This window comes from Xiphophorus couchianus, chromosome 4, assembly GCF_001444195.1.
Source record: "Xiphophorus couchianus chromosome 4, X_couchianus-1.0, whole genome shotgun sequence".
Taxonomy (NCBI): domain Eukaryota; kingdom Metazoa; phylum Chordata; class Actinopteri; order Cyprinodontiformes; family Poeciliidae; genus Xiphophorus; species Xiphophorus couchianus.
In genome coordinates, this window is record NC_040231.1 from 2344006 (window position 1) to 2360789 (window position 16784).

At 37.6% G+C, this 16784-nt stretch overlaps 1 protein-coding gene across 2 annotated transcripts in view; it reads right to left on the bottom strand.

Moving 5' to 3' along the window:
• Positions 1–2035: 2035 nt before the first annotated feature.
• LOC114143417 (nuclear receptor ROR-alpha A-like) overlaps positions 2036–16784 on the bottom strand; it is a 53783-nt gene continuing 39034 nt past the window's right edge. For both annotated transcript variants that reach the window (XM_028015439.1, XM_028015440.1), the window contains 9 exons: positions 15253–15394; positions 14660–14910; positions 14392–14587; positions 12155–12276; positions 11221–11353; positions 10819–10926; positions 10064–10174; positions 9879–9991; positions 2036–8208 (listed from right to left, as the gene is read on the bottom strand). In XM_028015439.1, coding sequence (XP_027871240.1) covers positions 8053–8208; positions 9879–9991; positions 10064–10174; positions 10819–10926; positions 11221–11353; positions 12155–12276; positions 14392–14587; positions 14660–14910; positions 15253–15394 — 1332 coding nt within the window. In that variant the 3' untranslated portion in view covers positions 2036–8052. The remainder of the gene's footprint in view (positions 8209–9878; positions 9992–10063; positions 10175–10818; positions 10927–11220; positions 11354–12154; positions 12277–14391; positions 14588–14659; positions 14911–15252; positions 15395–16784) is intronic.

Sequence of the window (16784 nt, forward strand, 5' to 3'; positions counted from 1 at the left end):
GCCGCAGAGAATCCACTCTGGGGGCCTCCAGTGGCCCCCGAGCCTCACATTTGTAAAGCTTCTCTGCTACGTTTCAACACAACCAGCCTGAAATGTTTGGATCCAAGCAGTTTTATTTCCTGAGGCATCAGAGCTTGAAGGTTTGCCGGATGGATCTCCTCAGGATGAAGCTCCTGGACATGCGTCCGGTCGGGTAGATGTCGCCGCCGTCGTCCATCGCCTGGCAGCTTCTGGAAACCAAACGGCTTTGATTAGGTCACATTCGTCCCACGGCGAACCGGCGCTCCTGCAGGTACTTACTTACTCGTGTCTTGCACGGCCAGAAGCCGTTTTCAGTTTCCTGGACGGGCTCGGTCTGCTTGTGACCCAGTTGTTGACGAGCACCGGGCCCAGTTCGGCCGGGCGCCGGGTTTTGGTTGGCAGTTTGAAGCCGGTCTCCCGTATGGCGGCCTGCAGGCGCGTGTTGCTCCTCGGCGAGGCGCCGCCATCACCGCCCGGCTCGTCCTCCTCACTGGGGAGGAGCAGCAGCTTGAAGAGCTCGTCTTTTGGGTTAGACATCGTCTTCCTGGTTCTCTTTTTCACTGGGAGAGCTCCCAGTTTGGGCTGCAGGTTTTTGTTTAAATATGGCCGGAATTCTAACAACAGAAGCTTTTGAAAAATGCAACAGAATCCATGCAGAACTGCCAGCCAGGGGCCCGTTGTGTGCAAAAGAGGATTCCTGGGAGCCATTTGCATCAAAATCCACTTTTAAATAATTCATTAAACTGTCTGAAAACTACAACAGTGTTTTATAGAGAGGAAGAAAAACAGTAGGAGGGAATTTCTGCCAAAATGTCTCTGAAATTGTTTAGAAAAAAAAGACAGTTTCTGAGTTCAACGTTTGGAAATCAAAAATTTCCACATTATTTTCTCCAATATTTCTGATATTAATCAGTTTTTTTCTAGAAAATTTTAAACTCAAAAATTTTCTTTTTTTTCTAGAAAACTTTTCTTTCCAAAGTTGAAAGTTTTGAGATTATTGTCAGAATTTTCCACAAAAAATCTGTTTCATTTTAATCTCAAAAACTGCCTTGAAAAAATTTTGCACATTTCTGAGTTTCAAAAGTCACAAATTTTCTAGAAACGATGGATGGATGGATGGATGGATGGTGGATGGATGGTTGGATGGATGGATGGATGAATGGATGGATGATGGTTGGACGGACGGATGGACGGTTGGATGGATGGATGGTTGGATGGTTGGATGGATGGTTGGATGGTTGGATGGATGAATGGATGGATGATGGTTGGATGGATGGATGGTTGGATGGATGAATGGATGGATGATGGTTGGACGGACGGACGGACAGACGGTTGGATGGATGGATGGATGGATGGATGGATGGTTGGATGGATGGATGGATGGATGGTTGGATGGTGGGGGTTGAATATTTCAGGTTGCCAACTCTGTTTCCATAGCAACCACATGACATCATTTAAAGCTGTTTGCTGAAATTACCTCTTTCCCGAATGTTTTAATAATTGTTTTATTTTATTTTATTGTTTGTTGCTTTTGTTTCTGAATGAAGCTTTTTAGCTTTTTATGGTTTATTTGAGTAAAACTACCTTCAGGAAAACTGAACCGTTTTTTCTCTCAGCTTTTCTCTGTTTTTGAAGCAGAACTCTGAACTGAAGCTTTAAATATTAAATCAAAACAAACATCTTGATTCTCCTTCCAGTCATTTTACCAACAGGGGACAAAAAAACATGATCCTGACAAACAAAAACCAGCCAAGCAGTTTGTGCTCTGCAGATTTTACCCCAACTCCTCCTCTGCTGCTCGTTTCAGTGAGCACTGCTGAACTGCACTGCCATCTACTGGCGGGAACCGGAACTACAATGATGCAGAAATTCAGTGACTATTTTTAATAAAATCCAGTTTGATTCACAACAAACCTGCTAAAATATGACAAATAAAAACGTATTTTCTGTTCAGATCCCAGTGAACGAAGCTTTTCTTTATGCTAAAGGACAAATAAACCCACTTAAACAGAAATCAGTTGTTTTTTCCTTTATTGCCTTAGATAGTAATAAAACATACAACATAATGTAGTTAAATTAATACCCTGATAACAAAAGATGAGTTTACAGTTTCAGTAAACTACAAAAACTGTCCTCATAAACAACATAAAATAAATTATGATTAGTAAAAATTTTCACAGAAAACAAAAAGTGGCAAATTCAGATGTTTGACATTCAGTCGTGGTTAAAATGTCATTATTTTTAAGAAAAACATTTGAAACGTGGTTGACTTTTCATTTCCAAACTATCTGAGCTTTATACATTTGTTTTGTTCTGTTTTAGGAAAATCTGATACTTTAATTTGCATTTAATAAAATGAATTCTGCATAAGTGGAAAGTTTTAACACAAACGTTCACATCTGGCCGTAAAACCCAACCTGAATAATCAGAAAGATAAAACGCTAACAAGGACCATCCTTTGTCTGGACCAGGGGGGTTCAAGGTGTGGTGTGGGGGCCATTTGTGGCCCCAGGGCTGATCATGTGCGGCCCTCCGACTTCAGTTCAAGAATTTTCCAAATTCGGCCCCCAATAAATGGCGACTCTATATTTTTAATTAGGACATAATTATCACAAAGGAAAATCTTCCTAAGGTAGAAAATATTGGAAACATCACAATTTATTTCTTTGAATAATAACACTTTTTCCATGTTCTTGCAGGGATCAGTGACTTTTAATCAATTTAATAAAGTTGGCTGATCACAGCAAGCATTTAAAAAAAACAAAACCCTGATTTTACTGATTGATTAAACTGCAAAATTACTTTTAATAAGCTGAACGTGAATTTTTCATCTAGAATAATTAAATTTATGCTCTTCTAACAACAAATCTGACTACTGTATATTTTAGTTAAAGTATTGCATGCTTAGTTTATTGTTGAAAAAGTAGAAGAAAAATCTTTTGGACACCTTTGGCCCAAAGTGTGGAACTTAGTAAGAAATGTTGGAGAAATGCAGCTAAGAAAATCTTGATAACTTTAATATTGCACAAAGCGACAATATCTCCCTGATGAACTGCGCCGCCTAAATCCTGAGTGGATTTTTTCTGCTTGTTTTATTTGTTAATGGAGCTGACTGCACCCACTGGGGTGACATTTCTTAAAATGCACTTAAATGTATTTTTGATTGACCTTTGCTTTTAATGGCTGAGAGCTTACAGGAGAAATCATAAATCCATTTTTCTTCTTTATTGGACCTGTGAGGCTACATAATTAATATCATAATGAACTATTTGGAATGCATCATTTGTTGGGTTGTGTATTCCAAGTGTCAGGAATTATTTGCGAGGCAATTTTATATTCATGCTGTTGGCCGGAGTCAGACGGAGAAAGGAGGGAAATGTGGCCAGCGTCCCGGCAATTACCGATCAATATAATCTTATCAAAGCTCCAAATGGGACCTTATCTAATTAATTTATGTTCTATTTTTAGAACATCAAACTGCAAATATTACCTTAAAATATCTGGATTGTTGTTAACTTCCACTGTTATAAAAGCCAACAACTTCGAACACCAACTGGATTTATTTAAAAACACACAAACTGGCCACCTGAACTGGATGGATGCCTGAATGCTGCCTGCTAAAAATGCTAGCAGCAATCTTTTTTTATGTATAAAACAGGCACAAAGTTATTCTTTATCAATATATTTATGTACACACAACATCCTTCAAACTCAGGATTTTCAGTTTACAATAATTTATATGAAAGAAGTTCAAAATTTGTCTCTTTTTCAGTTAGCTAGCTGCTACATGCTAACCTAGCTCACCTGTAGTTCTGTGGTTTGAATTAGCAGCACAGCATCTGCATGGTGGCCTACTGAAGATATATTTATGCTTTATTTTTTGCAATTTAAAGTTTTAATGGCCAAGTTGTAAAATAAATAAAAACGCAATAAGCTGATAAGGTACCGTAACTGTTTAGTGTAGCTGTTTGCTAGCATGTTAGGTGAAGCTAGGTCAACACAACTTTATAACTTAGCTGAAAATAGCACATCAGAGAATACATTTATGTTTGGACAATGTTTAATTTAGTCACACAATGAGATAAACTTTAATCTGTCTGTTTTTATCTGAGATTATGCAAAGTTTCTGCAAATAATGACGATTACATCACTTAGCTGTTTGTTAAAGGCATTTTAAATCATGTTTCATAAACTGACTGGGTCGAAACTGAATTATAAATAAACACAACAATTAACAAAAAGCAGCAAATAAAACCCAGATATCTGAATTTGAGTTTTGTCTTTTAGTACAGGACAGAAGCTAACGTTTTGTTTTAGCTCTACTGCTGTGCAGAGGGTCTATTTTAGCAGCAAATCCTCATCTGTGTGTAGAAAATATGTTTTTTCCCTCTTTTAGATCTTCTTAAAGGTTTAATTTTCATTGGAAAAGTAGTTATTTACCACTTTAATAGTGGAAAATAACCGTTTGACCATTTGATAATGGTTAAATCATGTTCAAGAATCCGGTTTGAGATGATTTGAGCTCTGTGACGCGTAGGTTTGGATTTCTCATACAGAAAGGGAGTTAAATAATATCAGCTGATATTAAACCACCTAAAGGTGTGCCAAGAAAATATCCCCACAGCACTACACTGCCACCACCAGCTTTGATATAAGGCAGCATAAATATTTGCTTTCATGTTGGTTAGGCCAAATTTCTGCCATCTTAATGTTGCACCGACCAACATTTTTCAAAGCTGTTATGAATTTAGCCTTTGACTTCCCTATCCTGATCACATATCACCAATCGTGCTGCATTTAAAGTCACGTTATTTTCTGTTCTTTCTGGTTCTGAAGCTCAGTTTGAGTTTCAGCAACTCGTTTTCACCTCGTCCGGATAAATGCATCAGTTAGCTGATTAGCTAGTTATGCTAACAAGCAATTAGATGTGTCACAAACTTACTTTGGGAGTCTTTTATTTCATTGATTAGCGTTTATAGCAAGTATTTACAGTGGTGTATTTGGACCATTGTAGACAGAGAAATGAAAAGTTAATTTTTGCCAAAAAAACTCAAAATTTCTGAGTTTGAAAAGTTAAAAATTTGCTAGAAAATGTTTTAATTTTCTATTTTAAAACCCGGGAAATATCTGAGTTTCAAAAGTTTAAGACTTGGTTTTAGTTTATAAATATAACAATATAACTTTTGAAAATATATTGAACATATGTTGATATAACCTATTAAATAATACAGGTTTTGAAAGTTATATTGTGATTTAAAAAAAAAATAGTTTAATGCATAGCTGCAAGTAGTTCTTTTTTTTCCTTTTGCAAGAAAGGGATTCATAAATCATTTTGGATTTATTTGCCGTATCAAAGAAAAACATCCAGTTTGTAAAATCTTTTAGGATTTTACAAACTGGGTAAAATCAGAATCTGGGTCACATTTTCTTTAAAAAATGCACAACAGCGTATTTGGGCCACTATAGACAGAAAAAAAGACACTTAGATTTACACCAAAAACTCAACCTCTTAAATTCTCTATAAGCCAGAGTGCATCTTATCCTTAAAGGTTAAAAAAATGACTTTACAGAAATTGAATAATTTTCTAAAAGTAAAAGTTTGGTGGAATTATGTGAGTTTTGAATCTTTACTCGTTTAAAGAATCTCTCTACCTTCAGTGTTAATTTGGATTATTTTACATACAAATGAAATCATAATGGAACAAAGTGACTCGTTCTGTGGATGTATGTAGGTTTAGAGAAAGTGCAAATTAATTTAAATACGCTTTTTTATATTCAGAAGATTTAAAATTTAAAATCCTGTTTAAGACGTTCCTTAACCACCAACAAAGAAGAATCTGGACTTTCATGTTTTGATCCTAGTTTAGGTTTAAATAGTATATGCATCCAAAAAATCAGAAATATTTATAATTTATTGAATATTTCACAGGTGATGTTTACTGATTATAAAATATAATTTTTTCTTACAGCTTATTTTTCATATATTGCTAGTAAAACTATTGACCTGAGTGGAGAGATGCTGCATGTTTTTGATTCAACAGAAAACCTAAATGAAAGAATGATTTACAAATTAAACTGAAAAATGATCAAATGAGGAGGAAATATTGATGTTGCACTTCAGTTCCAGCAGGGGGCGCTGCAGGTTTGCTGCTGCTGTCTGCAGGCCTGCAGTAAATATAAAATAAATTTGCTTGATTTCAATATTTCTTAAAAAAAAGTTTACTTTTAATGCACAAGCATTTAGAGAAAAAAACAATTTCCTGCTAATAATTTGTCGTTGCTTTCAACAGAGAAATCCTTGAAAACTGTTAGGTGTAATATTTTAATTTTTTTATCAATTGTCAGAATCACTGAAATGAACAGAAATAAACTTTTTGATTACTGAAATAAAACATTTATGACATCATAATTTATTCACCTGAATATTTGTGGAAAATGGAAGAAGACATTTGCTTGAGTTCATTTTGACTCAAATCTGAGCATTTCTGAGGATTTAACCTGGAACCTGGATTAGTTTGGACATCAATATTTAGATAAATATTTAGTCAGAAATGCAGTTTATTAAATTACCTAAATAAAACTCTGGATCTGCTCTGTGTTGGAACAGCTGGGATGGATGAAAACCTATTAAAAATCTATAAAAGTACACATTTAATCCTTACCACAAAGATTATTTAAAACTAGACAATATTTTTATCTTTTAAACATTTTTACCAGAAAACAATCCAGGTTGGAGTTTATTGCTTTATAATCGTTGCAGCTTTTGCATCATAACTGAAAGGTTGTGTGAACTTTAACCTCATCTAGAAATATTTAAACACTTTTAGGAGGAGTTTTGTATGAAAATGAATAATGCCAAATGATCAAAAACATTAAAAATATTAGTAAATTCCTGGTTTTCAGATTAATTTGTTGTTTTACACTAAAAGATTTGCAACTATGACACAAAACCTATTTATTTAACTGCTAAACATTTTGAATATGCGAAAACATTTTTAGAAAAGTGGAGGGAAAATTCGTTCTTCACTCTTGCAGCTGCATCTTTGAACAACATGGCTGCTGATCTACGGAAAGCTGTTTTGGACATTTTCAGCTGCTAACAATCAGTCATCATGTTTTTCACTCACTTATATATTTCCTCTGTAATGTCACATTTTCAAACTAAATATTTAATTAGGCTAAGTATTTATTTGCTAACTAAATTAACTTCAAACTAAATATTTAGCTTGGTGGCTAAATATGTACGTAGCTCTGATTTAAACAGTTAGCTAGTTCTGCGTTAGCTACTTAGATTACTAATTAAATATTTAGCTTATGGTAGCTAAGTAGTTAGCCAACTTTAGCATGATTTTTAAGTAGCTAACTAGAGACATTTAGCTCAGCGTTAGCTAAACACTCAGCGAAGCGTAAGCTAAATTTTTAGTTAGCAAACTAACTATATGAAGTAAATATTTAGTTCAAGGCAAACTGTGACATTTAAAAATGATTGAATAAAATGGAGAAAATATAACTTTGAAAAATGAACCCCTGTTTTTCTCTCTTGGCTAAATATTGCTGTTAATTATGGAGTCGAGGAAACAGAATCTCAAAGCCGAACATGAAACCAGGTTCAGTAGGTTTTATAAAATATCCATCAGGTAAATAAATGAGCTTAGTGTCATTTCTGGGATTTATTTTTGCCTGGATTTGCATCAAAAGGGATTTGAAACTCAAAAGCAGAGAAATTTCAGCTGGAGAAAATGAATCTCCTCCAGCTGAACTTCGATACGGAGAGAGAAAGAAACTAAAACCGCTTAACAATCTGTACAAGAAACTGGGTTTTCTGTATAAAAGCCTGAGTTTCAGGATGAATCAGTAGCTCGGACGTTATTGCTCAGTCAGCGCGGTGCGAGTCAGCAGTCCTGCAGTAGTCCACATGTTTCCAGCACCAGAACCTCCAGGGTGCTGCTGCTCCCGGATCAGTGCAGTAGTGCAACCATAAAATCAGATTCCTCAGGATTAGTCCTGCTGGGACCGGACTGGTTCTGGCGTTCAGTGCAGAGTCCCGTCCAGGTCGGCAGCAAACAGCTCCTTGTAGAGCGGAGGGAAGAGCGTTCGGACCGCGTCCGGGTAGACGGTTCTGAACGCCGCGAGCTTCTCCGAGTGGAGGCCGCAGAGAGCGCGCAGCGCCGACGCCTTGCACCGCAGCTGAGCAGGAAACGCAAAACAAAACAGAAAAAGTTTTTACTGAAATAACGAGACCAGGAAGCGTAACGGAGCGTTAGGCCCAATCTGGGAAAATACAGAGATAAAGAGGAGGGCAGAGTGGAAACATGTTCTACTCAAATCAGAGTAAAAGTTCCCATTCAAGAACTAAATTACTCCAAAGTAAAAATTATGAGAGTTACTGAAGAGTCTACTCAGTCATACTGATCAAATTATCAATCACTTAATATTTAAGTGATCCATCATCGGATGGACCAAAATATAAAGTTAAGTGGAAATGTTGGTATTTAAAGGACCAACATGACAATAACTAAAAAAATAAAATAAAATCAGGCAAAAGAAATGTTTCCAAAATGTATGAAACTTTAACCAAACACAGATCAGGCGTGTTTCTGAGTCCGGTGGATTTCTGGTTAAAACATGTTTGTTTTTCTTTCAGTGGGCAGAAAATCCAGAAAGTGCAGTAAAAATACTCCAAAAAGTTTGTTTTTCAAAAACGTTACTCAGGTAAATGTATCCAGTTACTCCCCAACTCTTCATCAGACTGAAGTGATAATATTATGAGAATAAACTCATAAAATTTTGATTTTAATCCCATATTATTCTCATAGAGTTTACAGCTCCAGTTCCTGGTTGGCTATTTTTAACCATTAAAATACATATTTATAAATAAAATACAGTAAGAGTAAATGGATATTCCTGCCTACATATTAATATAATCAACCTTGCAACCTCCATATTCATATAATAAAAATTGTACATTAAACTACAAAGAATTTGTATTTGCATATTTGGTTGTGTGATCTTATGTCAATAATTCCTTAATATTGGTGGGAAACGTGAAAAAATGTCATAAATAATGAAATAATCTGAGTGAAACTTGTATTTTTCGTCAATATTATGGAATTATTGATTTAAAACAGGCTCCTATATTAGATGAAAAATTACCTTAAATTTAGTTTTGTCTCATTTGAAGTGAGCTAAAATATTTGTAGTAGAAACTGGAGAAAAATACTTTTTTGTTTTTGCAGTGCAGCAAAATCCAGTCAGTCAAATCCGATGAACTGAAGCGAACTCTATATATTGGATTATTTTTTACAGTATTTTCATGCAAAAGGAAAAAAAAAATCTTAATCTTTTAGAAAATAAACACAAAGTGTAGAGAATGTTGCACTGATTGTGTCTTTGTGTCATGTTTTATTTTAACTGGATTTTCATTTTATGTTTATTCTAATGAAACAGACTAACAGACAAATCATAATAATGATTAATAATGAAACTTAAATTGGTTGCAATTCCGATATTTTCCACTAGGAGGCAGCATAACCTCAGTTTCATTTAGCATGCAGGATTTTTCTCTTTGAAATATTTTCAGTTTATTTTTTATCTCATTCACTCAATAATAAATATGAACAGTTCAACTGGAAGAAATTATGAATGAGAAGGAGCAGGAAGAAGCATAAACCTAAAATATATTCCTCAACTTAGAAAACTATTAGACATATTTTAAAAAAACACAGAAGATATCAGATTATTTAATGACATATCTCTTCATAATAATGATTTTCACATTTCTTTTAAATGCAGAAATAGATTTTTTAAATGCCTTATTTTAAAACCTGATTGTTGGCACGTTTAGCTCTCCGTCATACCTTCTCCAGAACTCCGTCGTCTCTGCGGTTCTTCTGCAGGACGTGCTGCAGGGCCGACTCGGTTTTCCGCTGCAGCTTCTCCACCTGCAGCTTCTCCCGCAGCCACGACCGGTCTGCAACGAGCACATACACACAGATAAACACTAAAAAACAGAACGGTTGGAGAGAGCGGAGCGAGGACGTACCTGCAGAGAGCAGAACGAACGCGGAGAAGAGGGCGAACTCTTCCTCGGTCAGCTGCAGCGAACACATGCTCTGAGCGAAGTCAAACACCGACGAGATCAAATCATCGCAGCCTGACGGAAAGATGCAAAGGATTCACTCTAAAAAACTGACTTAGATTTATAATTTAACTCTAGCTTGGGCTTAATTACTTAAAGTTTCAGCACGATATTTTGTGATAACGATGAAAGTGATAAGAACTACTTATTGAGAAACATTCACTGCAAAAACACAAAATCTTACCAAGTATTTCTGTCTAGTTTTCAGTGCAAATATCTTAGTTCATTTGAACAAAAAGGATACAACTAGACCAAATATATTTGGTAAGATTTAGCATTTTTGCAGTGTACCCATTTGTAATACACTTCTTTAGTCACAAAAATAAGTGTGATATGTATAATTAAACTGCACATACTAACTCAATTTAATCATATTTTCAAATTAATTGATATTTATTGGTACTTTCATTAAACAAATAGTGGAAAAACTGTAAAACCTAACAATCCCAACAATACAGAGAGTTTAAGGAGGTTTTAAACAGCGTGACAATAATAAATCTGAATTATTACACTAAGAAATTTAACACAATAAGTGATAAACAATACGATAAATGGACAACCAAATGTCTAAATCTGCAATTTTCAACCCAGAGACATTAGAAAAACATTTAAAAGAAGAATATTTTTTACATTTTCAAAAATAAATATGAGTTACTCACCTAATGATTTGAAAACGTCAGGACTTGCAAATTTCCCATCGAAGTAGACGGTGTTGTTCTGGGAGTCAAAAACCCGACACATTCGTACGAAGATGACCTCTAAAGATCCTGTCAGGAAAAAATAAAGAGTTCAGTCCAACAAGAGGGAACAGATTTAGAAAACCTCAGTCCAACTGATTCACATGCAAAGTTGCAACAATTTAAATTGGAATAAAAAATAAAATGATTTAAAGTATCTGATAGTGTATGAGGTTTATTTTTTTATTTACTTATTCTCTTTTTAGAGCTTTATTAAGCAATAAATAAAAACTCAACTTAGGCTGAAACGATTAATCAGATCAATTGTAATCGATTACTGAAATAATCTGGAACTTATTTAGTATCGATTAAAGGTTTGCTCACCGGCTTTCAGCAGCACGATCTGGTCGTTCTGGCAGAGATCCATGAAGCCGTCGATGCGCTTGGCGAACTCCACCACGTACTGGACGGCGTCTGTGATCTTCACCGCACAAAGCTGCCACATCGCCTCCTGTGGCTGAACGGGGAACAACAGGAAGCCGTTTCAGAAAAGAGGCGGAGCAACAGTAAAAACGGGCTGACAATGGAAACAGATTTAAGACCCTCAGGGTTTTATGTGTTCAAAATAACCAACACAAATCCAATTCTGATTAAAGTCAAACTTCTGAGAAAAAAGAGATTTTTTTTTTTTTTGTTCCAGTGGCTTCAATCCTATTTCATACCATTTCAATAATCTTGGTATCAAAAAGGTTGGGAGACTCCATCAGAAGTGTATTATCACAGCATCTGCTTTAGTTTCAGAGAAAATTAGGAGAAAACAAAAGTAATTTGAATTTTGTCCTTCAATTTAGGCTGAAGGTTGAAGTGGAAACAATGAAAGACCTTGAGAATTTCTTTACATTATGCAGTTCATAAACCTTTCAGGCATACCGTAAATAAGGCCGAAAACTTTTGGAAACCATAGATCCACATTACCTGTGCAAAGATTGATGCAGCTGCAGGAGACATTAGCAAATTTATAGAAGTAAAAAGAAATACCTCTGCATCATCTACAAAAACTGGGGGTGTCCTGTGTTTTTACTTACTAACCCTTAATAAATTTATTTTTGCATGTCTAAAATTGCTTGTTTTTGATCCAATTCTAATAAAACACTAAGAAAATATACTCGTCTCCAATCAAGTGTAAAAATTATTTTTACTGCTAAAAATTAAAACCATCAAAAAAAAATTGGCACTAGCAGAGCTCCATACAATGAAAGTCAGAGCATTATCTAGAAGCTACACAACATTTCGTGGGGTCTGGATGGAGCGAACGGACCTTGTTCTGATATTTCTCCACCTCTTCCTGCAGGAAACTCTGCCAGCTCATTTCCTGCAGCTCCTCCCTCAGGTACTGACACGTCTCCAGGTGAGACTTGCAGATGATTTGAGCCAAGTGATCTGAAGCAAAACAAAAACAAAGTTCAGAATTATTCAGAGCTAAAAATGGACCGATTCTGTTTCTCTGAGTCATTTTTCGCTCGTTTTCAGTCCAGATCAGGACCATTTTCAGAGGAAACTAACGGCTCCACACATCAAAAACAACGTAGCAAAGACATATTATGACATCACACTGCAAAAGTACAAAATATTACTGAGTATTTTTGTCTACTTTCTGGTGCAAAATATCTTAGTACACTTCAAATAAGATGAAATTAACTTACAAGTAAGAAAATTTCCCATTTTACAAGTGAAATAATTTGCCAGTGGAACTAGTATTTTTCATCAATGTGAAGGAATTATTGACGTAAAACAATCTTCTATACCTTGCTGAAAAATTATTTGTAAGTTAGTTTTGTTAGTGTATTGAGATATCTGCACTAGAAAGTAGACAAAATACTTGGTGAGATTTTGTTTTTTTGCAGTGCAGATCTTCAGGATGTTTTGATATGAAGAGATTTTCACAGACATATAATTGGTTTGCAAAATATGCTTTTCTACTAAAACAATTTTTGTAATATAACCAGTTGCCTAGAGTCCATCCAACAATATCTATTTTTTTTAAGGCGTTACAACATGAGCGGCAGAAGTCGGCTCATTCAGTCAGGTCAGTCAGGATAAACTCGGTCTCATTAGGAACCAAAACTGCAACATGTTGTTTCATCTCCAGCTGCTGTGGTTCTCTTTCTCTCTGCTCTGAGTCAAAGCAACCAAACCCTTTGAACAACATGTTCCCCTCCACACCTGCGGGGGGCGCTGCACTAAAACCTCTGAAGACACTGAGCACAACTTCCTTCTTCACCAAATGGAAACAAAAATGGAGTGGCGTCAGATATTGGCAGCTGTGGGATTTCTCTTCTGCTATTTTTCCCAGCATGTTTGTTCTGGTTATATTTACCCAGAATGCCCTGCACTGTAGTCCACTTCCTGCTTTTGGAACGGTTTCCAGTCTGCTTGGTGTTCACATTTGCATTCAAACTGCACCAGAGATCACTTTTATTGGCATATTTTAGAGTCTGAATACTCCAGTTGATGACTAATCAATTACTAAATTAGTTGACGATTATTTCAAATAGCGATTAATCAATATTAATCTGATTAATCGTTTCAGGTCAGTTGTTTTGTTGGTGCAGTAAGATTGGTGGAAAAAATCCCAAATTTCTAAAATCATTTATCTTGATCTGATGAGCTGAAATTCAGAAATAAATTAGAAAATGAGTGAAAATGCAACAAAAGTCCAAAGAAGAAACTTCAACAAACCCCCCAAAAATATTGAAAATCTGCCTGAAAAATAAAAGTGACATCATTTACAATAAACCTCCATTTTTCCTGTCAGCATTATTTTAGCCTTTTTACCAAATAAATATTCATGAATGGAAATTAGAGGGAAAACTTATGCTTATGCAGTTAATTAGATGAGAATAAAGCTGAACCTGCAGCCATTTGTTGTTTTTAGTTAATATAATAAAACAGAGAAAGAGTCCAAGCTTCAGTCAGATGATGATGCACTTCCTGTTTGGTGAGTTTTGGAGTTTATCGTTCAGAAAATCTCCAGGGAAAATAAAATCAAGCTGCATTCCCCAAACGAGTCGATAACTAATCAGCACACTGAGGTTTTAATGAGCCTCGGACCTGCAGCCAATCTGAGCCGAACGGCCCGCAGTCAGAACCTCCAACTGCTTTCTTCCTCTGTGGTTTCTCAATCTTTCCTCATTCTTCTTCTTCATCTGCTGCTGCTGAAACAGATTCACTCCATGTTTGATTCCCTACAGCTGCAAAAGTTTTACAACCTGTGCTGGTTCTGTAACGGTTCCATGAGGGAGACCCAACCATCCGTCTCCCTAGCAACCATCTCCACGTGTTCTCTCAGAATGGACTCATGTTCTGGTTCTGTTCCAGTTTGGATCAGTGGCTCCAACCTGAAAGTCCTGCAGAACCCGGCCAGCCTAAACAGGAAGCTCATGTCTGCTGCTTCTGTCCAGCGTCTCGTTTTATCCTGATCCTCTGGTTCTGGTCAAAGATTCTCAGGACGTAACAACCGTTTAGTTTCTCTGAGGAGATGCAGGATGGACTCACCGTGTTCGGCCAAGGTCAGGGTTGGAGAAGCGTCTCCGTTGCTGAAGGAGCAGTAAGGGAAGAAGTCGTCGCCGTGTCCGTAGTCGTACAGCGGCTCCGGTTTGATTCCGTTGATGTCGAGTCCGGACTGGTCCGGAGACGGCTGGATGTCCAGGTAGAAACCTCCACATCTTGTGTCTCCTGCTCCCGACTCTGCCTGTTTACAGCGACATAACTGATGCAGAAATGGTTGCTAATCAGATCAAATGTGGGAGTTACAGCTGCAGACCTTGGCGGTCAGAGATACTCCGTCTGGTGAGGTCCTGTCCGTGTAGCAGGCCGGGTCGTCTTCCGGGTCCGTGAGGCCCGCGGAGCACAGCGTGTACGGGGGGGACGGCGGCTCGGCCTCGTCCGGGCTGGGGCTGCCGACGCTGAGGGAGGTCCGGCTGGGCGCCTGCTGCTGCTGCTGGAGCCGGTGCTTCTGGACCTCGGCGTACAAACTGTCCCGCTGCTTCTTCGACATGCGGCCGAACTTCACGGCTGCCAGAGAGCGGGACGAGAAAACATCTATTTAACTCATGTTTGGAACTGGGAAATATTTGGATTTATAGTTCAAACTGAAGTGGCAGAACTAAAAGCTTTAAGGCCCTTTGGCGCCTCCTGGTGGACCAGCTGCCCACGGCTCTAGGACCAAAAAAGATGGGCTATTCCTGGTGCGGCGTGCGTACTTCCCCTCCTGCTGGTTTAGGCAGGTGAGAGTGTGTTGGGTGGGTCGGTTGGTGTTGGGTGGGTCGGTTGGTGTTTAGGTGGGTCGGTTGGTGTTGGGTGGGTCGGTTGGTGTTGGGTGGGTCGGTTGGTGTTTTCAGTGTGTGTGTGTCTCACCGTCTCTGGACATGCCAGCAGCCAGGCATTTCTGCAGGCGACAGTGCTGGCAGCGGTTCCGGCTCGTTCGGTCGATCTGACAGTTTTTCTGCCGCGGACACGAGTACGAGGCGTTGCTCTGCTGACTCCGCCTGAAGAAACCCTGAGACCAGAGGCAAAACACTCAAGTTATCCTTCAGAGACAATGCTTACCGGGTCCTTCTTCAGAACCAGAACCAAAGTTTTAAAGGGGACCGATGATTTAAAATTAACTTTTTGGATGTTTTTATTCTTCCATTTGGGACTCTACTGTTTCCAAAAACAATCCAAGCACTTTAAAAAAATCATCCAGTGTTTTTTTGACAATAAGTTAAGAATGTTTGGTGTCAGGAAAATGAGCCATTTCAAAAACCTGCCGTTGTTAAGCCTCATTCACCGTTACCTAGCAACCTCATCGAAGGCCAATCAAGATACCTAGCAACCCCAGTGAAGCCCAGCCCTGTCACCTAGCACCCCAGGTGGAGTTCCAGCATGTTTGGTCAGCTGGTTTTAGTGTTTTGTTTTTGATTTACCATCCAGAACCTATTTGCTGCTCTATTGTTGGTTGTGCAGGAAGCTCTACTTCTGCTTTTCAAACATGTATGTGAGATGTTGATGTTGAGTTGGAGGGGGCGTGGACAACAGCAGTTTATTTGAATGTAAAGTGACAGATGCCCTAAAACAGCTAATTCTGAAAGGAGCTCAAAATAGATTCAAATCTCATATCTAAGGATGATTTTGTGCTAAAAATGTGAACATGTTTTATATAGACCATAGATCGATAATAACCTGTTCAAGGAAGCATAATATACCACCTTTAAGATAATAAAAGATCTGCAGAATTACACAGTTTCCATAAAATGAGAGGACGGTGTCATCCATGATCAAATTACAGCCTAAAAGTAATGAAATATCAGTAAAAAGTCTCCAAATATACCCAACCGACTAATTAATCAGGACATTGATCTTAGTAGATCATTATTCAAGCTGGATCTTGGGTTTGGGTTTGCGTGTCTCTCCGCCTTCATGGCTTTTCAGTGAAACCTCCATGAAGTGGCTGATTGTTAGATGAGCCTCCAGCTGTCAGAGTGACTGAAGCCTTGTGACTGATAATCCACATGGAAACGCCTGCAGCTGCTAACAATTCAGACCCAATTCTCACAGAAACTGTAAACAAAAGCTAAGCAGGAGCAGCTAGCTGGACGCAGGGGCGGTTTCCCAGGGCAGCAGTAGGAGGGGGAGGCAGCAATATTTTACCTCTAAGTTGCATCCTGACTGATTCTTTTATTTTATTTTATTCATTCTCCATGAGGATGAGGTGCAACCTGTTGCCAGATCACTGAAGGAACATTCACACCAAAAATCTCTGAGGAAGACACTAGCTGCATTTCCATTACAAGTGCAAAATTTTGTCGGTATTCCAGTAACGTTGAAAAATCCATAACTTATTCCCACGTAAATAAGTTTGTTTACGTGATAAGTCATTAAAAATCATCATTCTCAGACCAGTTCCT